The sequence below is a fragment of the Phocoena sinus genome, chromosome 18, assembly GCF_008692025.1.
Source record: "Phocoena sinus isolate mPhoSin1 chromosome 18, mPhoSin1.pri, whole genome shotgun sequence".
Taxonomy (NCBI): domain Eukaryota; kingdom Metazoa; phylum Chordata; class Mammalia; order Artiodactyla; family Phocoenidae; genus Phocoena; species Phocoena sinus.
The window spans coordinates 9,355,295-9,383,216 of NC_045780.1; the positions used below are offsets into that span (position 1 = coordinate 9,355,295).

Here is a 27,922-nt window from a genome sequence, read left to right on the forward strand (position 1 = left end):
GCTCCCCGGCTCTGCGGCTTCTTCCAGCAGCGCGCGTGGATGCCGAATAAAAGGCGGCGCGCAGGGCACTCATGTCGCAGAAACATACCCAGCTGCCTCTGGGAGCAGAGAACAGGTGCATTTTCTCCGACGTCCGGGAGCGGCGCCCGTTGCACCTTGCCCGCGGTCGCGCCCCTCGCGCCGACTCCCGCTCGCCCTTTGCGCCCCCGCCCCCCCCCCCAATTCGGGGCGGGGAGAGGCGCGGGGCCACGTGTAATTATTGCCGGCGGGGCCCGCCGGGGAAGCGGGGGTGGGCGCGCCGGCGGGGGCCGGGCGGCGCGGCGCGGCGCTGGCATAAAGGGGCGCTGCGCGGCGCCCCGGCGTCCGGCTCCCGCGCAGCATGCCCGCCCACGTCCCACCGCGCCGCCCGCGTCTGCGGACGCCACCGCTGCTGCTGCTGCTGCTGGCCCTGGGCAGCCGCCGCCTGCGCGCCGAGCCCGGCGACGGCGCGCAGACCTGGGCCCGCTTCGCGCGTCCTCCGGCCCCGGGTGCCGCGGGGCTCTTCCACGATACCTTCCCCGACGGCTTCCACTGGGCCGTGGGCAGCGCCGCCTACCAGACGGAGGGCGGCTGGCGGCAGCACGGCAAGGGTGCGTCCATCTGGGACACGTTCACCCACCGCCGTCCGGCGCCTCCAGGCGACGCCCCGGTAGCCGGCCTGCCGTCGGGCGCCCCGTCGCTGTCCCCGCCGGCCACCGGGGACGTGGCCAGCGACGGCTACAACAATGTCTTCCGCGACACGGAGGGGCTGCGCGAGCTCGGGGTCACCCACTACCGATTCTCCATCTCGTGGGCGCGGGTGTTTCCCAATGGTAGCGCCGGCGCCCCCAACCGGGAGGGGCTGCGCTATTACCGGCGTCTGCTGGAGCGGCTGCGGGAGCTGGGCGTGCAGCCCGTGGTCACCCTGTACCACTGGGACCTGCCCCAGCGCCTGCAGGACGCCTATGGCGGCTGGGCCAACCGCGCCCTAGCGGACCACTTCAGGGATTACGCCGAGCTCTGCTTCCGCCACTTCGGCGGCCAGGTCAAGTACTGGATCACCATCGACAACCCCTACGTTGTGGCCTGGCACGGCTACGCCACCGGGCGCCTGGCCCCCGGCGTCCAGGGCAGCCCGCGGCTCGGGTACCTGGTAGCGCACAATCTTCTTCTGGTGAGTTCGAGGGGCCAGGCGGAGGGCCATGCCGGGGAGAGGGCCACTGGAGACGTGAACCTCCGGTTAGATGAGGCTCCATTTGAGCACATCTGTGAGGTTACCTGGAATTCACACCCGGAGAGGAGGCGGGGGCCGGGGGGCGCTGAGCATCTTGGACTTCCCTGGAAAGCGTGGAGTTGGGAATGGGAGGGAAGCCCCCGCCGTGGGAGTGCCTGTGATTGCCCTTTTGGGCCCATCGTCAAAAAGAAATTGGAATCAGTTTCTCCTGTGAGAAAAGGGAGCTCCTTTCTCTGAGGGTAGAGGAATTCCTAGAGGTAAGATAGGGAGGAGTACGAGCAGCCACGGGGAGCAATGAGAAAAGAAACAAGTTTGTTCGGAAGCCACGCAGATAGCGTTACTCTCTACTAGAATTTGTGGAGATGTCATGAGTTCAGTGTTAATCCAATAAGATCTGTCTTGCTTGTAGCACAAGTTCACGCTGCAGCAAATTTGAAGGTATTAAAATCGCATCTACTGCAGAGCAGAGTTCAAACTGTCTTTGGATGTTCTTTCTGTGGCAGGATTGAACACTACATCCACCAGCCTTACTTAATCAGCAGGGGTATAATGATCCCTCATAAAATCTTAAACAAAGCTAGCCGTAAAAGACAGAAACCACTACAGGGTGATACAGATTGGGTCCTACAACAACTGTATTCGCACGATGCTCTCTCCAATAGGAAGGATTCCTCAGGGATGAGATTATTAGCCTGACATAATTGATTTTAACACCCTTGTGCAAAAGGCTTAATACATTTTGACAGCGGGAAGGATGAATGTGCCATGATAAAGTTGCCCCCAAATAATTCTTTCTCCTTTTGCTCCTTTACTTAGTATTGAAGGTTAGGTCTCATCGATTTGAGGGTTCATTTATAATCTCAGTTATTGGTACACTTTGTACAGAATTTTGTATCATGAGAGAATATTTTATGGATATGTGCAAACATTTTAATAAAACTGTTTAAATGTATAACTTTTGGCACCACGTTTTGGTGACTTGTGGGCCTACTGGAAGACCTATTTTTCTTTAAACATCTTTATTGGAGTAGAATTGCTTTACAGTGGTGTGTTAGTTTCTGCTGTATAACAAAGTGAATCAGCTCTATGTATACATAAATCCCCATATCCCCTCCCTCTTGTGTCTCCCTCCCACCCTCCCTATCCCACCCCTCTAGGTGGTCGCAAAGCACCGAGCTGATCTCCCTGTGCTATGCAGCTGCTTCCCACTAGCTAGCTATTATACACTTGGTAGTGTGTATATGTCCATGCCACTCTCTCACTTCGTCCCAGCTTACCCTTCCCCCTCCCCATGTCCTCAAGTCCATTTCTACGTCTGTGTCTTTATTCCTGTCCTGCCCCTAGGTTCTTCAGAACTTTTTTTTTTTAAGATGGAAGACCTATTTTTAAATTTAGAATTCAACCACATATTTTGAACAAAGTCAAGATGAAGACCACTTCTACACACTTCAATTGAAGCCATAGATAATTGAGGCAGAACAGTATTGGGTTATTGAGTTGACTTACTGCTGGAGCTGCTGGTAATGTTGTAATAATGGCTAATTAGATTGTATGTCAGCTCCACAAAACCTGTTTGGTACCACAGGTCATAAAAGAATGTTGGCTTTGTTTGACAAAAAATTTGTGATTCCATATTGAAACATATTTTTCATTAAGATACTTTAGAGCAGTGGTAATAAACTTTTTCAGTCTGTCAATCCTTGTAAGGAATCAGAAGACCCTAAATAGCACCTGTTCATGGTTGGTGATAGAAAAACTGGCCCTCTTTTAAAGAAAACATAAGCAAATTTCAGTTCGTACCAGTTCGTACCAGAAACAAGAGATATGTGGACCAACTGAAGGACCTAATAGACCATTCCTGCAAAATTACTACTTTAGATTTAAATCACATGAGTTCTATTTTCAGAATGCATGTAATAAACTGTGTAAATACAAAAGTTATCAATTGTTACAGCCACTTACATGATCATTTCATACATAAGATAAGGAACTGGGGCTGTAGGAGCTTTCTGGTACTCTGGTATTTTATTTTATTTTGATTCTAAGCTACTGTTTTTTTTTTTTTGGGGGTACAGTTGCTTTACAATATTGTGTTAGTTTCTACTATACAGCAAAGTGAATCAGCTATACATCTACATATATCCTCTCTTTTTTGGATTTCCTTCTCATTTAGGTCATTGCAGAGCACTGAGTAGAGTTCCCTGTGTTATACTGTAGGTTCTCTTTAGTTATCTATTTTATACATAGTATCAATAGTGTATATATGTCAATCCCGATCTCCCAACTCATCCTACCACCACCCCCTCCCCCTTGGTATCCATATGTTTGTTCTCTATGTCTGTGTCTCTATTTCTGCTTTGTAAATAAGATCTATACCATTTTTTTCAAATTCCACATATATTACTCTGGTATTCTAAATAGTCAACATGCTTTTGATTCTTGTGCCCACTCTTGGCCTTTTGATTAACTTCCCAGTTATATTTTTGTATCCTTACACAAAAACTTGCCAAACACTAACCATCTTTCCCAGAAATGCAGTGGACTTTGTGTTCATAAGAAATTAGTAACAGGGGGACAGTTGGTTTTGCTGATGCTACAAACATAATTACAGTTGCTGTAAAATATTAATTTTGCTTTCGAATTTCTTTGGTTTGGAATTTAGTCATTCTTGTATCTTATGAAGAAATAAGTTGTCATGATCAAAAATGGTATCTTTCATTATTTCATATGAGATATTTTCATTCTGACTTCAATACTCTTTCTTGGCGTGTGTGTTAGGGGGAGGGGGGGAGGGAAGTTTTGATCTTAGTTGAAAAGATAAATTATATTCCCCAGATTTTGGTAATGGAACATTTTGGTGATAGAACATTTCAGCTAGGGCTTAGATATTACTGGCAGGGGTCACTGGGCCCCTAGCTTATTCATTTGCGTTTGGGGATATGATGCTTGTGAAGGATAAATCTGGCCAACACACCTCCCCTGCCCCATTCTCTGCTTCCACTAATTTACAGGTGGACTAAGGAGACCCCCTGGGGAGACTGGAAATTTGAACACTGCCCTCCCCCCCCTACGCCGGAGGACAGGAGGCAGGCCAGACAAACTGCAGGATGAATAATGAGGTGGGGAGGCTTTGCTCAGAATGGAGTCTTCGTGGTTTTTTGCGGGTTTCTGGTGCTGAGGTAAACCTTAATAAAAATAGCCTCTGTGTGTGTGTATGTATGAGAGAGAGACAGAGACAGAGACAGACTGACAGCCAGAACTGAAAGGAGGATTTCCCTGCAGAGCCCTAGGAATCCAGACTGCTTTGCTCAGAGTATAACCCAGGAAAAAGACACCCCTCCTCTCTGACTTGAAGAGGGACTGCTCTGCCTTCATGGCTCTTGAAAGATGGTTCTTGATGGCCCCTGAAAAACTAGTGTTAAGGCCTGTGGTTGGGAGTCCAGCTCCAGCGGTGCCTCTGAGTCTTTGTTCTGCCTATGGGTTTCTGACCGAGTTGAAGATAAACATGGGCCTCCCAGGGAGTCTTGCAAATGTCTGTAAAGGGAACCTGTGGGAAAAGACAACTTGTTTCACTTAAGGAGGTGGGGCTGGGAGATGTTACTTTGGGCATTTCGTATAGTGCAGACCTGACTGGTATTGAACATCAGTGCTCCTGTCTCAGCTGATCTGTCCACAGCATCTATCCAGCCACTATTCTCTTTCTTGCTACACTTCCTCAGCTTGGCTTCCAGAACCCAACTGTCTCTCCCTTCTCCTCTCAGCTCACTGGCGATTCGTTCCCAGTTCCCTTTGCTTATTCCTCTTCATCCTGCCTCTAAATACTGGAGTGCCTTGTGCTCCCTCCTGGGACCTCTTCTTAGATTCACTCCAAGTGAACTCTTTGAATACTCTATGTCCTGACGACTCCAAATTTTGAGTCTCCAGCCAGAACTTCTGATCTGAGCGCCAGACTTGGAGCACTTGGAGTGCCTTCTCCACTTTGATGTCAAATAGGCATGTCACATTTAACATCCAAAAACAAATTCCTGTTTTCGCCATCTCCATTATGGCAGCTTTGCTCTTTCAGTTGGTTGGGCCCCAAACCTTAACTTCTTCCTTTCTCTTACATCTTATATTCAATCCATCAACCAATCCTATAGCTCTACCTACCTTCAAAATGTATACAGAATCAAAGCACTTCTCCTTTTATCTATAGCTACAGGTCCAAGCCCCTATCAGATTCTGCCTGCATCACTGGAATAGCCTCCTAGCTGATGTCCTTGCTTCTGCACTTGCCCCTTGCAGTTTGCCATGATGGATATTCTCAAGGATATCATTATGTATGAACAAGACAAAGTCCCTCATTTATTAAAATCCCACTTCTTCTTCGAGAACCAGCTCACATGCTCCCTTTGGCTCCACACTCGAATGCCATCTCTTTCTCCTATGGAATCCCACAATGCTTCACTCTGATGCCTCCTACCATACTTCTCCTTTTATTTAATCATTTGCTTCCTTTCACTAGCCAGGTAATTCCTTAAGTGAGGAAACCAGGTTCACTTCATCTATCCTAAAATGCCATCTTGCCCTTGGTAGGTGCTCAGTAAGTGGCTTCTGGCTGTTTAACAGCCTGACTCTGCCTTCATAAACTGATGCTCCTAGGATCTGCTCTCTTTGTCAGTCTTTCTAGCCATGTTCTTATGGGACAGGGGATACTAAATGCTAATCAGATAGTAAGATCAGTAAATATAATGGGGCAGAATCTGACATTTTTCAGTAAAAATACAAGGTTCATCATTAAATGTATGACTCCATTGTAAAAATTTCCAAACAACTGAAAACTATCTACAGTCACTATGCAACATTATAAAAAAGTTTTCAGAATGGGAGGTGGGGAAATCCTCCTGGCTGGCTTTAGGAGCATTTATTGGAAGTGGCTTGAGTTTTCATTCCCCAAGTAATAGTGGAGGCAATTTATCTACTAGATACATGTTTAAATTATACATGCTATGTACTTTTGTGAAGCACTTCACCAATTTTCTCTCATTAAAATGTTTTTGGTACATTGCTGGAATAATCAACTGGGTTGAACGTTAATGTATTTTATAGACTACTGAATTCAATGGTGTGTTTAATCAGAAATGGTTAAAATATCTCCTGAAGAGCTTGACTCACTCTTCTTTGAAGATCTGATTGAACACAGTATTTTTTGAAGGTCACAGTCAAGTCCAAGAAAAAAATTTACAAATAGGAAAAGAACTAATAAAATAATTTCAAAATCATAACAATGTTTTACAATGTCAGTTATTTCGAGTTGAAGAAAAGAGGGAAAATACAGACTACTAAGCATTCAAATAATGCCAATATACATTTCTTAAGTGAAAAATGAATGAATGCACAACTGTAGTACCTGAATGTGTAGTTAGTCATGAATTTGGCACACAGAAGTCCTCTGAGTTATCTTAATTTTTCAAACAATATGGTTGCTCCAAGCCAGAATTTTAAAATTAATTTGTACAAAAAGTGCTTTTCTTTCAACGAATGTTATCTTTTTAAGGCATAAAGGAAATTTTAGGTGTAGGAAGAGAATAAAGTACAAAATAAAATTGGGAGGACAAGAAATAAAGAGTGGGTAAGTAAGAATACATACTGTTACTGAATCCTTCAAGATCCACATCTTCTCAGGAAACTGCAAAGTGATACTTGTAATCTATACTTAAACAGTTAGAGCATATAAAAGGTAGATTATGCTTATCTTGATACATTCTGGGTACAAAGATAATCTAAAGGATCAGTATAGCTCTTCTCCCTTCCACCTTGGGATAAATTCTTATTTATCCTTCAAAGACTTGACTCAAACACTCCTCTATTTTGTGATAACAGGCAGAGAGGATCATTTACTCATTAGCTACTCCTTGAGGTCAGAGACTGCGTATCATATTTCTTTTTAAATTTTTAGTGCTTATCTCAGTCCTTGAAGCAGAGGAAATATTCAATACAATTTTTAATGAATGAATAAATATAGATGTAAAATAATTTTACTTCAATATGTCCTTTTTTCTTTCTTCTGAATTGAACATCTACAGTCTGTTTTCTCACCCAGTATCTGGGAAGGAGTTTTAAAAAGTGAGGAAGAACAGGGGGAAAAATTTCTGCCCAGATAGGTATGTATGTAACATTTGCACATTTACAAGGCAAAAAATATCCCCATTTTCATCCCGTGGACAGGGGAGGAGGGGAACAGGGGAAGGGGGAGAACGTGACCTTGTGAGTGCCTGACCTGGAAGCTGCATCATCTCTTCCACTCACCTCCCATTGGCAGGACTTAGTCACGTGGTGTAAGGAGCGTGGGAATTACTGCAGCTGTGTAGCCATGTGCTTAGCGAATCAGGTGGGAACGTCATTAAGGACAAGCATTCATCTCTCCGACACCGTCCACCTCTCAAATATATTGTGAAAATTAAAACAAAATCATGTATGTCGACATGTTCTGAAAAACGTAAAGCGCTCTACAAAGGTGAGGTATGAACTTTTATTGTCAATAATAATAAAAGCAAGAGTGCTTGAGAAGTGATTCTCTTGAGCTGTTTAGGTGAAAGGAATTAGACAAATGCTTTAGAAATTGTTGCCTCACTTAACTTCTTCATTCAGTGGGATAGAGTCTTAGCAATTATTTCAACAGCATTTGACTAAAGATTTTCAAATGAGTTTTGAGATAATTTATTTTACATAAAACGTATTACCAAGTACCTTTTCTTGATGTTTAAAGGAAATATACTAAAATTTATGACTGATATAATTTGATATATTGACTTAAAGATAAATATTTAGTGAACTTGCATGGCCCCAGTCCGAATAGATTTTTTTTATTAATAACATTATTGTTTGAAGTATGGATGTCAGAACATCATCCATGAACCAGTATCATTTATAGTTTGATAAAATACTCAAAATAAACTGAAACCAGTACTATACATTAAGTTTAAATGTAATGGTGAGAAGATATTATTTGCATGTCTATAAGTGCACTACTATTTGATAATTAGAATGTTAGAATTAGAAGGCACCAGGGAAATCCCAGGTCAGATTTCTTCTCAGGACCAACTCCTTGCAGTGGCCCTGGGGTCCTCTAGCTTCTGCTCGACTATTTGCGGCAAGAGGAACCCAGCTCCTCTCAAGTTGCCCACTCGATTTTATCTTTTATATTGATTGGAAACCTGCCTCTGTATGGGACTCACCCGTGGTTGTCTCTGCCTCCCTAAATCTCAAAGAATAAAACAAATTGCTTTTTGACGAGACAGCTTTTCAAATATCTGAAAAGGCCACTATGTTCTTCCTAAATATTTTCTACTTTATTCACACTCATGGCTGCTCCTCCGAGAAGAATTAGAGGGAGCTGGCATTTAGTCAGGGCTCCTTCTTGGGAGACTGTGATGGGGCCGACAGGAATGTGTTTGAATTCTGAGAAAGCAAATGTGACTGTTGAGAGGGCTCTTTATCTTCTGACACTTGAGGAAAAGGTGGGGAGGGAGAGGGAAGAGTTGACCTTTCTATCTCCCCAGAGGGTGGGTCTTTGAGGAACAGAGAAGAACAGGGATGTCTGTGGGAGCTGCCTGTGTCCATCGCCCTTACCAAGGGGCTGCAGACGGTGGGGATGACTGAGGACACCCAAAGTAGGAAGAGCGTTCTGGGCTCCGCGTTCTGGGAACCAGCTGTGCAGCCGGGCCCAGGTGCAGCAATGCGCAGTTCATGTCATAGGATCAGTGCGTGGAGGGGCCGAAGCTCAGGTGGGAGAGGAGGGGAAGGACACGAAGCAGGAGAAGTGAGCCCAGACTCTTTGAAGGCTTCTTTTAAGATTTGATGTGCAGACCAAATTTCAGCTGCCCCAGATGTTCAGGGCACATTTCTTATTCTGGACACCAAATCCTGTCCCTGCCGTCCAAGACTGCATTCGCGGTTTTGGCTGTTACCTCCCTGCGGACTCGGATTAGTTTGTGGTCAGTGAAAACCTCTCAGGCTTTTAAATTTTTCCCCATGTGAATTGCTGTTAAGCCAGACTTCCCGTCATCTCCTTTTGTCACTTATTTTTGAACTTTTAATCGTATTAAATTTCATCCTCAATGTGTAAAGGTGAGAGGAGGATTACCACAGATGGTGGGTGGATGCTTCTTAAAAATTGGAAATAACCTAAATATACTAGGGTGATCTGTTAAAGGAATAGCAGTGCACAGGTATAGTGGAATAAATAGTATTCGGCCATTATAAAGTTAATGTATGGTGATTAAAAAGTTGCACATGGTATGTTATTAAGAGAAAAATGCCATATGATATATTATGCTTCTTATATATCTCTGTTGTGTGAATAAGTGTGAATAAGTAGAGAGCACTCTATAGCTCTTTAGCTGTGCTGAGCTCTCTTCAGCCACTGTGCTTTCCCCCAGCTTCTTTCCTGACATGCCCAAGCCTAGATTTGATATCCCTGCTTTCTGCTCCCATAAAATCCTGTACTGCCCTTCTAATAATACTTCACACATTTTATTGAAATTATTTGTCTTTCCCCAAAGACCTCAGCTTTGAGATGCTAGGAATCATGTTTATCTTGCTTTCCATTTATATCCAGAGCATGAATGAAAGAGTGCACTGGCTCCCCCCGCCCCCTCCCCCCCCAAATGTGAAAGGGAAAAAGAAAAATGTTAACAGTGGGTTATTTCTGGATAGTGCGATTATGGGTAATTTTTTCTTTCTAATTATCTGGATTTTCTAATTGTTCTATAAGCAAAATGTAATACTTCTGTGATGGAGAAATCGTAAGTGGTGTTTCTGGGAAAAGATGGCTGAGTGAATTTACCCATCTAATTTATTTTCCCTCTTGAAACCCCATTAAACTTTAGTAAAGAAACAGTTAAAGCAAAGAAGGGGGGCGGCAAGGGGAGGGAAGGAGCAAAGGAGGGAAGGGTGAGGGAGAAAGACCCACAGTGATGGAGACAGCAGAATAGTAACAGAAATTTGGAAGCTGAGAAGCAGGTGGGAGAGTATTCCTGACTCAGCAGATCTGAGCAAGCTGACTGCTGAATTGGCTGTGGGAGAAGCCAAGAACCAATCCTACGATTGCAGAATCTTCCAGAGGTTCAGAGAATAGCAAGAGCAGGTACTATGGAACTGGAGGTGAAGGGAGTGGGTGCTTAAAATGAGAAGAATTGGTTGAAAGCTGTGTAAGAAACAACTAGATTTCTGGGTCTCTTCCCCCAATCCCGCCTGTTGGGCATATGCTGCTTCTCCACTCAAGGAGAAAACTCGAAGTGAACTTTCTGGAGAGTATAAAATGGAAAGTGTCTGGACTGAGGGACATCAGGCACAACTGAGGGCATGAGCACCACACTGAAAATAAGGACTAAGTGAACATATGCGACAAGTTTGAGACACCCACCCCTTCCCCAGACCCCTCCTCCACCCCGCTACCAGCTCTCCTCGCCCACCAGGCTCTCGGAATGTTGGCTGTGTGACTTCTACTCCCCAGGGAGGGACTGGAAGTGTCTTCTCCAGGGAGTCTGATGAGCTCATGCGGAAAGACCTAAGATGCTGATCCTAAAGGTTCCACAACAAATGGCAGAGACAGATCACTCCACAGTGAAGCTCAAAATCAACATGCCCCACCCACATGCTCAGACCTTCCAGTCAGGGTTTTTGTTTCTCGTTCTTAAACATGAGTAGACAATCAAGAATCAACAGGATCCAAGGAAAGCCTCTAACTTGAAAGATTGAGACCCACCTAAATAAAGAGGGGAAAAAACTCAACTTTCTGGGGCAAAAACTTGGAGGAAACTGAGAATATATAAGGAGGAAGAAAAGCTAAAAAGAAAAAGAGAAGACTCAGTCAAAAGATATTACAAACTTCTAGTTATAAAATAAGTCATGGGATGTAATGTACAGCATGGTGATTATAGTTAATACTGTATTTTGTGTTTGAAATTTGCTAAGGGAGTAGATCTTAAAAGTTCTCATAAGAAAAAAAAAATTGTAACTATGTGTGGTGATGAATGTTAACTAGACAGGTTGTTTCACCCGAGTGAAGTGGGCGAGTAGGAGAAGTTGTGGCCCTGGGTGAGCATGTGCCCCAGATAATTCTCTGTCAGGAGGGATGAGGTATGGTCCTGCCAGATTCTCCGATTTTAAGAGAAGCTAGAAACTCAGAATTTTGAGTGAAATTTCCTGAATTTTAAAGATTATCTCAAAAAAAAAAATTTTAAGCCTGACAAAGGCCAAACAAATCTATATGGATTTTGAGTTTATAACACTCGACCTATAGCATCTGGCTCATCTGAAGCCCTGACAGGAGCGTGACTCCACACCCTCCAGTGTGCCTCGTCCATCATATCTCCCTGAGGCTCTAGATGGGGGCTGTGGCCTCCCACTGAAGTGGTGAAATTTCCCCAAATTGAATGGTTGCATATGTTGAAGAATGTGGATTTTTGAGCGTGTTCACATTGGGTAGTGCCAGGGATTAGATCCTGCAATATTAAATAAATAATGGATATTCACTTAAACTTATTTTATTCGATGACATCAATAGGTCTCTGTCAGATCATTAGACAATCTACTTAATCGCAGAGAATACTCACACCCTACCATATTCCCAGGCCTGAGACTGGAGGCTTGCTTTCTGGAGTAATTGAAAGACAGGGGAGTGGAACTTTGGGGCTACATAGAGCAAAGACAGGAGTGAGACACAGGGATGAACACAGTGGCTCAACTGGAATTGGACCTACAAACTTTCCATCACCTCCCAGCAGCCTGATCACTCTAAGCAGATAGCATCTGTCTCTCCTGGTAGGGGAAGGGAGGGTATTCGGTGCCTTTGAACGGCACCAAAGTAAGGATCTCACCCACTGACATTGGGGGCTGGTCCCCTAATGAAGTGACTGACTTCCTGGCAAATGAGCATAGCTTGCTGCCTATAAAGTGTCCCCATGCCTATAATTTTGACTAGATTTTAAATACTTTTCTCTTAAATATGAATGGACAGCCAAGCATCAAAAGGTATTTGAGGAAAGTGTCCACCATGAAACAGGGAGAATAAAATAAATACACAGAAAAGCAAACCATGAAAAACACATTATGCAGGAAATTAAATACACACAAATGGAAAAAGGAACAAATCAGAGAATATTTAAAAATTCTTGAACGTCAACAATGTGACTGTTGAAATAAAATGTTTAGTAAAAAGATTGAAAGATACAGGAAAAGAAGTGCCCCCAAAGTAGTACAAAATGACAAAGAAATGGAAATATTAAAGAAAGGGGAAAAAGATTTAAAAGATGAAACATAAAAGTCCAACATCAAACTAATAAGAATTCAGAAAGACAATAAGGATATGGAGAGCAGGAAATTATTAAAGAAAGAATATAAGAAAATCCTCCAGAACTGAGGAACACAAGCCTTTAGATTTAAAGATCCTTCTGAATTCCTAGCACAATGAATGCACAGTTATGTAGGGATTTAGAAAGCTTACCTTCTGATATGGTACTGGCACAAAAACAGAAATATAGATCAATGGAACAGGACAGAAAGCCCAGAGATAAACCCACACACATATGGTCACCTTATCTTTGGTAAACGAGGAAACAATATACAATGGAGAAAAGGCAGCCTCTTCAATAAGTGGTGCTGGAAAAAATGGACAGCTACATGTAAAACAATGAAATTGGAACACTCCCTAACACCATACACAAAAATAAACTCAAAATGGATTAAAGACCTAAATGTAAGGCCAGAGACTATAAAACTCTTAGAGGAAAACATAGGCAGAACATTCTATGACATAAATCACAGCAAGATCCTTTTTGACCCACCTCCTAGAGAAATGGAAATAAAAACAAAAATAAACAAATGGGACCTAATGAAACTGGAAAGCTTTTGCACAGCAAAGGAAACCATAAAGAAGATGAAAAGACAACCCTCAGAATGGGAGAAAATATTTGCCAACAAAGCAACTGACAAAGGATTAATCTCCAAAATACGTAAGCAGCTCATGCAGCTCAATATCAGAAATACAACCCAATCCAAAAATGGGCAGAAGACCTAAATAGACATTTCTCCAGAGAAGATATACAGATTGCCAACAAACACGTGAAAGGATGCTCAACATCACTAATGATTAGAGAAATGCAAATCAAAGCTACAATGAGGTATTACCTCACACCGGTCAGAATGGACATTATCAGAAAATCTACAAGCAATAAATGCAAGAAAGGGTGTGGAGAAAATGGAACCTTCTTGCACTGTTGGTGGAAATGTAAATTGATACAGTCACTATGGAGAACAGTATGGAGGTTCCTTAAAAAACTAAAAATAGGGCTTCCCTGGTGGCGCAGTGGTTGAGAGTCCGCCTGCCGATGCAGGGGACACGGGTTCGTGCCCCGGTCCGGGAGGATCCCACGTGCCGCGGAGCGGCTGGGCCCGTGAGCCATGGCCGCTGGGCCTGCGCGTCCGGAGCCTGTGCTCTGCAATGGGAGAGGCCACAACGGTGAGAGGCCCGCGTACCACAAAAAAAAAAAAAAAAAAAAAAAAAAAAAAAACTAAAAATAGAACTATCATACGACCCAGCAATTCCACTACTGGGCATATACCCTGAGAAAACCATAATTCAAAAAGAGTCATGCTCCACAATGTTCATTTTAGTTCTATTTACAATATCCAGACCATGGAAGCAACCTAAGTGTCCATCGACAGATGAATGGATAAAGAAGATGTGGCACATATATACAATGGAATATTATTCAGCCATAAAAAGAAATTGAGTTATTTGTAGTGAGGTGGATGGACCTAGAGTCTGTCATACAGAGTGAAGTAAGTCAGAAAGGAAAACAAATACCATATGCTAATACATATATATGGAATCTAAAAAAAAAAAAAAAGGACATGAAGAACCTAGGGGCAAGACGGGAATAAAGACACAGACCTACTAGAGAATGCACTTGAGGACACGGGGAGAGGGAAGGGTAAGCTGAGACAAAGTGAGAGAGTGGTAGTGTATATATGGACATATATACACTACAAAATGTAAAATAGATAGCTAGTGGGAAGCAGTCACATAGCACAGGGAGATCAGCTCGGTGCTTTGTGACCACCTAGAGGGGTGGGATAGGGAGGGTGGGAGGGAGACACGAGGGAAGGGATATGGGGATATATGTATACATATAGCTGATTCACTTTGTTATACAGCAGAAACTAACACACCATTGTAAAGCAATTATACTCTAATAAAGATGTTAAAAAAATAGTAAATCCTACCTTCTGTGTAATCTTTCCTAAGAAGCTAATGGAAGGCATGCACCAACGAAATTACAGAGTAAGTAAACGGGGAGAAAACAGATGTAGAAAAGTATAGCTATAATCCATAAGAAATAAAGAAAAATTCTAGGACGAGAGCAGTTCTAGACAGCATCTCGTCCAGATGGAACCAGGAGGATGGAAGAATCTAGCAGAGAAGGGAGAGCTCTAAGTAAAAAAGTAGACTCAATAGAATAGAGGGTAGGGAATGTGATGGAGAATCACGAAAACATTAAAACACATAGGAAGTATTACACAAGTTTAATAGTGAGGTGATGATTTATTCAAAGGAAAATAAAAAGCTGTACAAAAAAGGAAATATTATAGTGTCCCATTTGGCTCTCCAGTGAACAATATTTATATGAGAACCTCGATGCGACTATTGGTTAATGATTTGAATAAGAACAGACATTTGGGAGAATGAGGCAAGAAAATTGAGGGGTGTGAGAGAGCTAACTCTTCATTATGGTGAATTATTAAATGTTGGAAGAAGCATATTATTTAGAAATATGGTAGTAATTACTGGAAGAAACAGCTGAAAGTTCACTGAGGTTGTCTGCAGGGAGCAGAAGTGGGAGTTTGAGAAGGCCTGGGGAAGATGCTTACTGTTTTTCGTAAGACTTTGATTTTAAACTACATTAATGAGTTTATTTAATTAAAAATAATTTTGAAAAAGCCTATACCATGAATAATGCTTTAAAGTTTCTGAAATGCTTTTGTGTATTTTGGGGGGCCGGTAAAATAGTTGAGAGGCTCAGATTTTAGGGATCTAAACTGCCAAGGGATCAAACTGGGATCAGAACCCAGGTTTTCCAGCAATCTTACCACTGGGCATATACCCTGAGAAAGCCATAATTCAAAAAGACATATGCACCCCAATGTTCATTGCAGCACTATTTACAATAGCCAGGACATGGAAGCAACCTAAGTGTCCATCAACAGATGAATAGGTAAAGAAGATGTGGTACATATATATACAAAGGAATATTACTCAGCCATAAAAAGAAATGAAATTGAGTTATTTGTAGTGAGGTGGATAGACTTAGAGACTGTCATACAGAGTGAAGTAAGTCAGAAAGAGAAAAACCAATATTGTATATTAACACATATATGGGGAATGTAGAAAAATAGTACAGATGAACCTATTTCCAGGGAAGGAATGGACGTAGATGTAGAGAACGGACATGTGGACCCAGCGGGAGAAGGGCAGGGTGGGATGAATTGGGAGATGGGGACTGACATATATACACTACTATGTATAAAATAGATAACTAATGAGAACATGCTGTATAGCACAGGGAACTTTACTCAGTGCTCTGTGGTGACCTAAATGGGAAGGAAATCCAAAAAAGGGGATATATGTATACGTATAGCTGATTCACTTCGCTGTACAGCAGAAACTAACACAACATTGTAAAGCAACTCTATCCCAATAAAAAAAAAAAGAGCCCAGCTTTTCCGAACCCCTGGTTGCAGTGCTCACTGCCTTACTGCTTGCTGTCTCCAGCCCACAGTTTTCATTTGTGTGTGTGCTGGTGAATGTCTAGACCAAGGGTAGGTTCCCTCCTTGTCACATCGGCGCTCAGAAATGGAGGTGTCACGAGTGTACCTGGGCTGTGATCTCTGCGTATTCCCTGCATAATAACTTGCCCGTTGTGTAAATATTTGCTTGGTGAAGTAATGATTCCATGATAACTCAAATAATAGTCATGAAAAAGGTGCATTTCAATTCAGAGCTCTCATTTTCTTTCTTCTACACGATTCTCATTTCTGAAAAATTAAAGAAACCAAACAATCTTTCATGAGGAGTTACAGCAGAAACCGTGTGTGGATGTTTCCTGGTGTTTATTGCTACTCTGTGAGAAATAAGATGGGGGAATGAAAACCGCGTCATTCACAATTTGATTAAAAAGCTTTTCTTCTTTTTTTTCTTTTCCTTTCATGTTTAAGCCCTGCAGTTTTGAATTTTCCCTTTCTTCATAGAGGAAGACAGGTCAAGCAGCTATGATTCCAGTTCCCCATTCTGGAAACACCCTCACAGCTGTTTAATACATTTGGCCTCAACTCAACCCCCTGTCCCCTCAGTCACTGCCTTTCAGCCACAGGAAGGCCTTGCTGTTGTGCCTTGGGGCCCTTTTTTCTGGTTCTTCTCTCTGCCTGGAATGTTCTCCCCACCCCACTGTACCCCCAGATCCACAGCTCCCTCACCTCCTTTAAGCCTGTGCTCAAAAGCCACGTTCTCAAATGAGGCACATCCTGAACACCCCATTTAAAATGCTTCTCCCAGCACCCCAGACTTAGTGGGAGTAGAGGACCCCTTCCTGGCTCAAGAAGCACTTTCTGGGGGCCTAGAGAAGAGAGGAGTTCACCGAGTTCATAGGTACTGCAGATGAAATGTGTGAACACGAGTTTCTTGGGTTTGGTTTTTAGCTTCAGAATAGAAGACCCTAGAAGAGCAATTAAAAAACAAAACAAAAGCAAACACACAGCCTCTGGCATAATAGTGGCTATTGAAAAGGCAGTCTTCGATTCCTTATGCAACCCCCAGACAGAAGCTCATTCTTTGGATTTAGTAGTTGCTCAACACTGCAGGGCCAAGAGGCTTATGCATGTTAATTAACACCCTTGATGAACATTTGTAAATGAGTCCCACCAAAGCCCAAGCTGACCAGCTTTCTTTGTGATAAAGAATAATCTTCGGGGATTATTTAAGATCACAAAAGGAGACTAAGGAAAAATGTTCCTAGACTTGGAAATGGGACAGAAGGATTACTGACGTCCTTCTGAGCAGCCTGCCTGGGTTAATCCTATTCTCTGATTCTGACTCTCTGTGGGTGCAGAAGGGAGTGTGTCTTTTTTAGATTTGTTGTTTACTGTGGATCAGGGTATTTTAAGTTCTATAAGGGTAGATGTTAATGGAAATGATTCTTGCCTAATAGGAGCACATACGGATTTTGTCCTATGGAGATGGAAAATGAAAAGATTAAAACTACGGCATATTCAGTGAAAGGAAAATAAAGACTCCTGTGAGTGCTACCAAAAGCAATGGCATCTCCTCTCCTTGGCACCCAGGGCTCCCTTATTTTGTTCCCTTATTTTCACACCACTTACCATCTTTTAACATGCTTTTTAGTTCACGTTTGTTATGTTTGTTGTTTTTTTTTCTCTCCTCCTGCTGAGATGGAAGTTCCATGAGGGCAGAGGTTTTTGTCTGACTTGTTCACTAATGGATCCCTAAGTGCCAGAACTGGGCCAAGCCTATAGTAGGTGCTCAATAAATACTTGCAGAATGAAAATAGCCCTTAACATCGATCACTGACTTTCAAACTTTTCTGACCTTGACCCTGACAGTAAGAAAGGCATCTTATGTGTTGACACATACACAACAGAAGTCTCACAAAACAATACTTACCCTTATGACATGTGGTGCACTCTGAATAGAATTAGTTCTATTTTATTTCCATTTTCAAAATTTCTGTGGCTATACATAACTCGATTTCACAGCTAGAATCTGTGGTGTGAAAAACTTTGACTTAAGACCATGTAGAAACTGCTACCACATAAGGCAAATGGGAAAAGGGGGGGAAAGAGGGGCAAGCAGATTACTTTCTATTATAGGCTATTCCATAAAACATATTTCCTGTTCCTGTACTCTTATCCTGTCTGACAACATAGAAGACCTCACACATCCACATGTCACTTTTTCTTTACGCGAAAAGTGTTCTCTCTTGCAAGGGAAATTGAGTTATTTCCAAAGCAAAGAGCTATGAATGAGCCTGGGAACTGAGAAATGATCTTAAAGTCTCAGAGAGAGTCAGTTGGTTGGCATCTGCTGTTGATAAGTCAAAGCAGGAGAATTAGGTGAGGAGGCAGAAGTAAACATTTAGAAAGTAAAGGTGACTGTTATGGAAGAAAAACACTTTTCTCAATTTTGTTGAAATCAGAGAGTAGCCGTTTCATGAGGGTATTACAGAATTACTTTGGCAATTATAGTGATAAATGTTTACTGAAAAGAGCCTGGTTGACTGATGAAACTTAGGATGCTTTGGCTGATCTTGGGAATACATCCTTTATCTGAGTCCTTTATCTTCGTGTCGCTTTTTCTCATCTAGCCTGATGTCTCCCTCCCTGTTCCTTTCTCGGCTCTCATTTTGTTGCTATTAGAAAAACAGGTGCAAAAACCAGGAATTGGAACCCCTCTGTGTCTCCGATAACGTTGTGATTAATGGACCAGACGGATTCTGGTCACAAGCCAGATATTTTGTTAACAACCTAGCATCAATGATTTGGAAGGATTTTCATAGCAGCATGATTTAGTATTAAATAGAATGATTTAACTGATGTTGATTAGTCCTGTACAGATAAATTAATGAGGCAAGAAACCTAATCTCTGATTTATTGATGTATTTACCAAGAGTGAATTATGAAATAATTTTTACTTCATTTGAAGGAACTTTTTATTCAAAAATGAATGAGTAAGGCCTTTTATGTAACCTTCTTTGGAAAAATCCAGACAAAATGATCATAAGTAACAAAACTCCAAAACTACACCATGATTTAAAAAAAATCTACCTTGATCTGTATCTTGCCTAGTTGTAAAAGCATTCCTTTGAGTGAGTTCTTATAGAATCTCAAACTTGGTTATATGTGTATTAGGAATTCTATATTTGCAAATGACCAACCCCAACTAAAACTAGGTTAAAGAGGAAAAGGGACTTTATTAGAAGGACACTGGGGTGGGTCACAGAATTGGCGAAGAGCTCCAATGACTTTGGGAATAGGACTTGCAAATCACAATTCCCTTTGAGGAGGGCAATCTTTCTCTCTCACTACACACATGCGCATGTGAGAGCACTTTCCAGTAATCATCACCTTTGTCCAGGACCTTAATCACACCCACATTTTTTTGGCAGTAGCGTTCCAACTTGCAGCATCCAGTTGTTCACATTTTAATCCATTCTGCAAGAGATGATTTTGATTGTATGATTTTGATCCTCATTGTCTCAGAAGTTTATGCTCACCTGTTATGATCTGTTCTATCAAATCCAAATAATTTTGCATTCAAAAGTTTTCATATTCTGGTCCCACACTTCCTATTGTAAACTTATATGCCAAAAGCCACAAAGTTTTAAACGCTTTCTCTAATTAGGCTAGTATCATTATTTTCACAACACTGAATACATTCTTATGTCTGTGCCTTTAATCATAATTTCCATGCTTAGATACTCCACTGCCCTCCCCAAGCACCAGCCACATTCCACTATGAGGATATTTTAAATGCTTGTTGCCCCTATACCACTTACCCCAAATGTGGCCCAGGCTAGAAAAGAGATCCTAATTGTTTGGCTTAATACATGGATCTTAGAGTTTTGGGGTGAATTCCAGATGATCTGATGAACTACAACTTGGTCAAAAACATTTTGATGGAGAATAATGTAATGAACTGGATCATTTGGTCAAAAATAAATCTCAGTTGCTAGACTTTCTGTATTAATAATTTTGTTTTTCTGTGAATCTTTTAAGCATTCCTAACTTTTTTTTCCCCAGAAATTATGAGGCTAAAATGTAAGAAACTGTTCTTCCATGTTTGTGAAATTTTGGAGCAACTGAAATGTGTGACAATAGGAGATTAGTAAATCAATAAGTAATTGTTGGATGGTGTGAGATAGAATTAGTTGGAACAATCCAAGTCATCCATCTTTGTGCAAAACATAGCTAAACAAGCGGGACAGACATCATCAGTTTAGAAAATAATCTAGTAAATAATTTGAAGCAGAAAATTCCCCAAACTTGAAAATTTCAGTTACTTTTATTATTTATTTTATTTTTCTTATTAGAAAAGCAATGCATGCATGCTTATTACATAAAAGTTAGAAAATCAGAAAAGCAGAACAGCATTAAAAAATGGCCATAGTCCCACTCAATAGAGATGACAACAATTATCCTCTTGGTACAAATTCTTCAAAATCCTGTCCTATGTATATTTATTTTATAGATGTGCATATGATTCCATAAATTAGGTAATACTGCTTATGATTTGACTGTAGCTAACTATAATTTATTAAAGTGATTGATTTGTAGCCAACGATTAATTTGTTCCATTTAACCCCTAATTTGTGAGTTATTTCAACTAATCCCTATTGTTGGCCTTTTAGATTTGTTTCAAGTAATCTAAGAACTATGACTGGCACATAGTAGCTACTCAATAAATGTTTGACTAAAAGAATAAGTAAATGAATAATCTCATGTTGTTGGATGTTCAGATTGTTTCAAGTCAACTCTGTTGTTGATGGAGAGTGTACAGTCTTGATGAAGAGCTGCCAGTTTATGAAGAAGCATGACATCTACCCCAACTGTATTTGTGCAGAGAGCAATGGGAAAGGGATGTCTACTGTGTCTGGGGAGCCAAACAAGGCTTCACAGGGGAGATGAGAGTGGAGGTGAATTTGGAAGGAGAGAGAATTTTTCAGAGAATAACTGGGGAAAATAGCAGTAAGAGGAAGCAGGATTAATTAGGGACTCCTTCTTGGAAGAGGCAAGTGTAAACAGAAGGCAGGGAGGGATAGAGATGATAGAGGAAAAGTAGAATGTCATTACAGAGTTGATAGGTTGTCATCCAAGGTACGTACAGACTTGGGTGAGGGGTAACAAGAAATTGACCTGACAGTAGCAAAAGAGCAGGGTTGGGGAGCAATGAGATATACATTGATAGGAAATTGTTAATTTGTAGGAGGCTGTAAGGCTTGGTGATCGAGCTAGAAATTCTACTTATTTAATTGGCTAAGAAGTACAAAATAAAGTCAAGCAAGCCCAGCTGCTGCCTAAGTCCATGATTTTTCTGACTGGGTATCAGCGAGGGTGGACATAAGGCCCTGGGCATAGGTTGGGGCCTGGGTGATAGAGGCAGGTCCCAGGCAAATTTTGAGGAACTGCACACAGAGAACTGGTTATTTTTGTAGATAAAAGTCATAGGGGCCTATTTTTTTGAAATTATTTATGTGCTCTATTAGGTGGTTATTTTGGGGGAGGATGCTTGAAATTCTTTCTGAAGGAACTTTAGTTTACAATCCATGGGGCTGTGCTGATAGAAATAAGAGGAATAATTCGGCCTACAGTCATGAAATTTAGGCTAGTTGGTGTACTTGTGTAACAGCCCAGGGCAGCAGTGACTTTTAAGAAGGTCTCTAGATGTGTAATCATGATACTATCCTTGAACTTGTGGTAAGAGGATGCCAAAGGGGAAAAAAACCTTCCAGTGCTCTCTGAAATTTATCTAGTCCTTCGACCTTTCTCAGAAGAGTGCACCTTTATTTTACAACTAAAACAACATCTTGAGGGCTCTTTTTGGGTAGGGAGTAGACACAAATTAGCCGTTTGAATGATATTCTGTTTATGGGCTGCATTTCAGTTCTTTTACCATTGGTCTCAGTCCATTTAATTAAGATTATTTGTAGGATTAAATTAATCCTTTAAGAATTATTCCATTTCAAGTTTTTTAAAAATCTAAAGAATGATTAAAAAAAAAAGTGACCCATTCACTATCACCTTTGAAATACATTTGAATGTTTAATACCGTCCATGTCTTTTCCAACTTCAGACTCAGTTACCCAGCTGCCAACCAGGCATCTTCATTGGGATGTTAAACCCATGACCTAAACAGAACTTGATCGCTTCCCTTCCCCAGTCCCTTATTTTTTGCTTTCTCTGTTGTCCTTGATTCTTCCCCTCACAAGTCATATGTAACATCCAATTCATCAGCAAGTTCTACTGATTCCACCTTCAATGATAGCCTAAATCTGGCCCCTTCTCACTATCTCCTTTGGTCCAAACCAACCTCATCTTTTGCCTGGACCATTGCAACAGCTCCCTAACTGGTCTTCTTGCTCCCATCTTGCCCTCCTAGAGTCTGTTCACCACACAACAGCCAGTCATCTTTTAAAAATCATAAATCAAGTGACATTACCACCACACTTGAATAATAGACATAAATGGCCAGTCACAATTCTAAGTGCTTTCCATATATTAACTTATTCAATCGTCATAAAGATGTGAACATAAGGTGCTATTGTTATTCCTATTTTCCAGATGAGGAAACAGAGACACAGAGAGTTAGATTATGTGTCCAAAGTCACACAGCTAATAAGAGTACAGATTTAGAACAGTCTGAGTGACTGTTGTGGTTTTAGTTTGTATTTCCCTGTTGATATTGGTGTTGAGCACCTTTCCATGTGCTTATTGAGCATTGGTGTGGATGCTCTAGTGAAATGTCTGTTCAAATTTTTTGTTCATGGTGGGGAGGGGGGTGGTTTCTTTTTTATTATTGATTGGTAGGAATAGTGTATTTACTTGGATATAACTCTTTTGTCATTTACATATTTTTAATATTTCCCCTCAGTGTTTTTTCTTTTTGTTAACTTTTGATGAGCAGATTTCAATCTTGATGATGTCCAGTCTATCAGTTTTTTTCTTTTATGATTAATGCTTTCTGTGTTCTAAGAAATCTTTTCCTACTCCAAAATTAAGAGGCTATGTTTTGTTCCACAAGCTTTATAGTTTTAGCTTTTACATTTGGATCTATGAGTTATCTCATATGAATTTTTATGCACAGTGTAAGGTTGAGTTCATTTTTCTCCATATATTTTCACAATTGTTGCAGGAGAATTTGTTGAAAAGTCTTTCCTTTAGCCATATAAGTGCCTTGGTACATTTGTTGGAAATCAGCTGGCCATGGGCTTTAAAAAGTCTCTGTTCTTCTCCTTTGATCTATTTGTCTATCCTTATGCCAATATCACACTGTATTGACTATTATGCTTCGACTTTGTTCGTCCTTTTGCAGAGTATTTTAACTGTTCTAGGTGCTTTGAATTATCATATACATTTTAGAATCAATTTATTAATTTCCACAAAAATTGTATTGGGATTTTGGATGGGATGGTGTTGAACCTAGAGATCAACTCAGGGAGAACAGATAATTTAACAAGGTTGAGTCTTACAGTCCATAAAAATGGTATCCCTCTCGCATATACATTATTGATACTATGTATAAAATAGACAACTGATGGGAATACACTGAACATAGCACAGGGAACTCTACCTAATGCACTGTGGTAACTTAAATGAGAGGGAAGTCCAAAAGGGAGGGGATATCTGTATATGTCTGGCTGATTCATTTTGTTGTGCGGTGGAGGCTAAAACAACATTGTAAAGCAACATACTCCAATAAAAATTAATAAAAAATGGTATTTCTTTCCATTTATTTAGGTCTTCTTTAATTTCTTTTAGTACTGTTTTATATAGTCAGTTTGCACATCTTTTGTGAAATTATTCCTAAGTATTTTATGGTTTCAGTGCTTTGGAAGTGGTATTGTATTTAAAATTTATTTTCCAAATGCTTCTTGCTCATATATTAAAATACAGTTGAGTTTTGTATCTTGACAGTGTATTCTGGTAACTTGCTATATTCACTTATTAATTCTAATTAGGGTTTTTATTTTTTATTTTTTTTAGATTCCTTCGGGTTTCTATATAGTTAATCGTGTTTTATATGAATGAGTTATTTTCTTTCCAATCAACATGACTTCATTTCTTTGATTTGCCTTACTACACTGGCTAGGACCTCCAGTATAGTGTAAATAAAAGTTGTGAGAGTGGTTAAGTTTATTTCTAAGTATTTTATTCTTTTTGTATCTATTATAAATGGAATTATTTTCTTAATTTCCTCTTTGGATTATTCATTGATATTGTATAGAAATACAACTGATTTTTTTTTTTTTTTTTTTGCGGTACGCGGACCTCTCACTGTTGTGGCCTCTCCCGTTGCGGAGCACAGGCTCCGGATGCGCAGGCCCAGCGGCCATGGCTCACGGGCCTAGCCGCTCCGTGGCACGTGGGATCTTCCCAGACCGGGGCACGAACCCGTGTCTCCTGCATTGGCAGGCGGACTCTCAACCACTGCGCCACCAGGGAAGCCCAATACAACTGATTTTTGAATGTTGATATCATATCCTACAATTTGCTGAATTCACTTATTAGCTCTAATAATTTTTTTTTGTGTGTGAATTCTTTAGCACAAAAGAATTATGTAGAATCACGTCATTGGTGAATAGAGATAGTTTTACTACTTTCTGACTTTTTTCCTTTTTTTCCCCCTTGCCTAATTACTCTGGTTAGAACTTGCAATGTACTGTTTCTGTCTTGATCCTGATCTTAGGAAAGTCTTTCACCAGTTGAGTATGATGCTAACTGTGGGTTTTTTAGAAATGCCCCTATCACATCACAGTAGTTCCCTTTTATTCCTGTTTTTTTTAGTGTTTTTGTCATGAAATACGTTTGGATTTCGTCAAATGCCGTTTCTGCATTCACTGAGATGATCGTACGGGGTTTCCCCTTCTTCATTCCATTAATGTGATGTATTGCATTGATTGATTTTCATATGTTGAACCATCCTTGCATTCCTGGGATAAATCCTACTTGATCATGGTATATACTCCTTTTAGTATGCTGCTGGAATTGTTTTGTCAGTATTTTGTTGAGTTTTTTTTGTATCTATACCATAAGGGCTATTGGTCTGTAGCTTTTTTTTTTTTTCTTGTGATGTCCTTATTTTAAAAAAGAGAAATTGAAGCAGAGAAGTCTGTCACTCACAGGTCCTGGAGGAAGTACGTAGCATGCCTTAAGGGACCACATGGGGTGGTTAAGGCAGAGCACAGAGAGAGGGAGAGAGACAGAACCCCGGACTCATGCCTTTAATAGAGTCCGTGTGTGAGTGCTTTGGGGTTCCTGGGCCAGATTGATCAATTCAAACCAAAAGAGGGGTTTTGGTAAGCCCCACAGGGGTCTTTTGTAAGGGGTGCATAAGGTATATAAAGTCTGCAAGGCATGGGAGACCTGTTGATCACAGGGGCTATTGGGGAGGTCATCTCAGGAACTTACACTTGTTTGTGATTGTGGGCTGCTATCTAGTCAGGGCATGCACTTGCATGAGGGGCTAGTGTCAGTTTAAGTTCCCTGTAGGACACACAGTTAAACAAAATGGATGCCAAGGCAGAATACCATGAAGTAGCTATTTAAACTCTTGACAGTGCTTTACCAGCCATGTGGGGGGTCCCTCAGTCCAGTCAGTCGACACATAAAACTAATCATCACACTTTCCAGTGCTACAAATTTATACTGTACTTCTCTAAAATAATTGACCACTTGAAAAACACTTTCACTTATATCATATTTAATCCTTGCAATGTCCCTGAAGGAGAATAGATGCTATTCCCATTTGTTCAAAGAAGTACCTGAGGCTCACACTGGTAACAGAGGATTTGGTATCCAAACGTGAGATTCTTCTAATCCAAACTCCAGGTCGTATCACTATATCACAGCGATGCTATGGGCTGAATTCCTCAGCAGGTGGCGTTTCCTTTACCTGCTGTGTTTTTCTTTTTGTTCTGTTGATCCTTTAGGGAGAGAAGGAATAAGCATTCATGGAGACCCTACCATGTGGAAACTCTTGTTAGGTGTTTTGTGTAAAGTATCTCATTTAATCCTCATTACAGCCCTGTGAGAGACAGAGGAAAGTTAGTTTTACCTGCCCTGGTTAAGTTATGTGGTCAAAGGCACAGAAAAAAGTGATGGAGCAGGAATTTTATCTGATATCAAACACCACGTGTGCACTTCCCTATAGCCAGGGTCATTCGTTTCCTTGCCAGACCTCCTCTGAGCCATGTCAAAGTACTCAAGGTTAGAAGAGTGGTCTGTGATTGTAGACAGTTCTACTGTATGGCTCTGACTTCAGCTACCTGCAAAACTGACCCATATCAGGAAGTTCTTGGTTGCTGCCACTTCTCCCTGGCCTCCTGACTCCCCCTTCTTAGTGCTTGTCCTGTAGAGGTATGTCTGTTAGGGTTAGGTCATGACTATCCACAGGCTTCAAATCAGCCAAATTAGCGAAGTCCTCTAGGCTAACATCGTGAGTACTACAGCCTGGATTTCCCCTTTTCTTTTCTGTTTAACTGTTAACTGGTGAGATTTCTTGTCAGTGGGGAAGGGAGAGATAGGGTGGTGAAGGTGAGGAAGATAGAGAAGGGTGGGGCACATCACAAATCCAGCAGCATAGCACAATCAAGCCTCAGTTTCTTGAATCACATGGGCAAAGGCCACTATTCTTATGATCAATATTGTATTCTCCATTTCCTTCCTAGCATATAGATAGCTGCTTTAGGTCATGAAAAAACACATTCCGTGAAATGAAACCTAGTAGATGTTTACTAAGAAGCTAAAAATGAAAGACATGCACTATTTGATTCCACTGAAATATCTGGCTGAACTCATAAGAATGGTGATGAGGCCATTCTTGGACACCTGCACTAAAATGAACTGAGAACAGAATATTAAGGAACAAGGAAGAGGAAGTTTGGCATATGAGTGCAAGAGCTTCTTCAGGCCCAGGGAGTGGAATGAAAACTGGCATGATCATTGGGAGAATGTGAGTCAAACAGAGAATTAGAATGGAATTTTCCAAGAGAATATATTAGGAGAGCAAAAGGCTGATAAACAGCTCTTGCATTTGGAGAAAAACAGGGGGAGTAAATCAGGAATTCAAAAGTAAAGAAAAACCTAATTCAAGTAAGGGAGGAAAAAAACCACTATTCTTTGTAAATAGAAAGGAGACAAATGAAAATAAGATATCAGAAGTCAGCAAGATTTTATGGGAGTCTGAAGTTGATTTAATGGAAGCAAAGCCCATTTCATTGCTGTAGGAAACACCCAGCTGAGTTGCTGATTCACTGTGGACATCTGATCTCTTCAAAGCTGCATTTAGGTGTTTTTGCTCTTGGCTTGTATCTTGTACCCTGCGGGGGTCGGCAGGAAGCCAGCCATGTCCCGGAGTACTGGGTGGTGGGCCAAGATTAGATATCGGAGTTGGTTCTTTATTGCGCTGATTCTTCTTAGAGAAGAACAAAGATTGTGAGAACATGTGTTAGAATTTTTGTTATGAGACATGAATACAAAATATTAAATTGACTCCAACAATTTAAGTCAACTTGAAAACACCCGGTCTCTTAGGATAAAAAAATATAATCCTATTTAGAAATTCCTGGTGTAATCACAGATGCGGGATTGGCTCTTTTCGCGAAGGCTATTAATTAAAAAGTACATAATCCAAAGTCATTTAAGTAGTAAGATATTATAACAAATTCTTATTTCATTAACTTTTCAAAGTTTGAATAATAACTACATATTCAACACAAGAAATTCACATTTTTCCACTGGCTGCTGAAAAACAGTGGAAATGATTCCAGTTATGGTTGCAGCTCACTGTGGGCTGACTTACCTCTGGAATTATTTATTGGTTCCAGGTGACTTTTACAT

At 41.1% G+C, this 27,922-nt stretch overlaps 1 protein-coding gene across 3 annotated transcripts in view; it reads left to right on the forward strand.

Annotated features, from left to right (window-relative positions):
* The first annotated feature begins 379 nt into the window (after positions 1–379).
* The window catches only part of KL (klotho), a 79,525-nt gene continuing 51,982 nt past the window's right edge, over positions 380–27,922 (forward strand). For all 3 annotated transcript variants that reach the window (XM_032611033.1, XM_032611032.1, XM_032611035.1), the window contains exon 1: positions 380–1,192. In XM_032611033.1, the coding sequence (XP_032466924.1) occupies positions 380–1,192 (813 nt within the window). The remainder of the gene's footprint in view (positions 1,193–27,922) is intronic.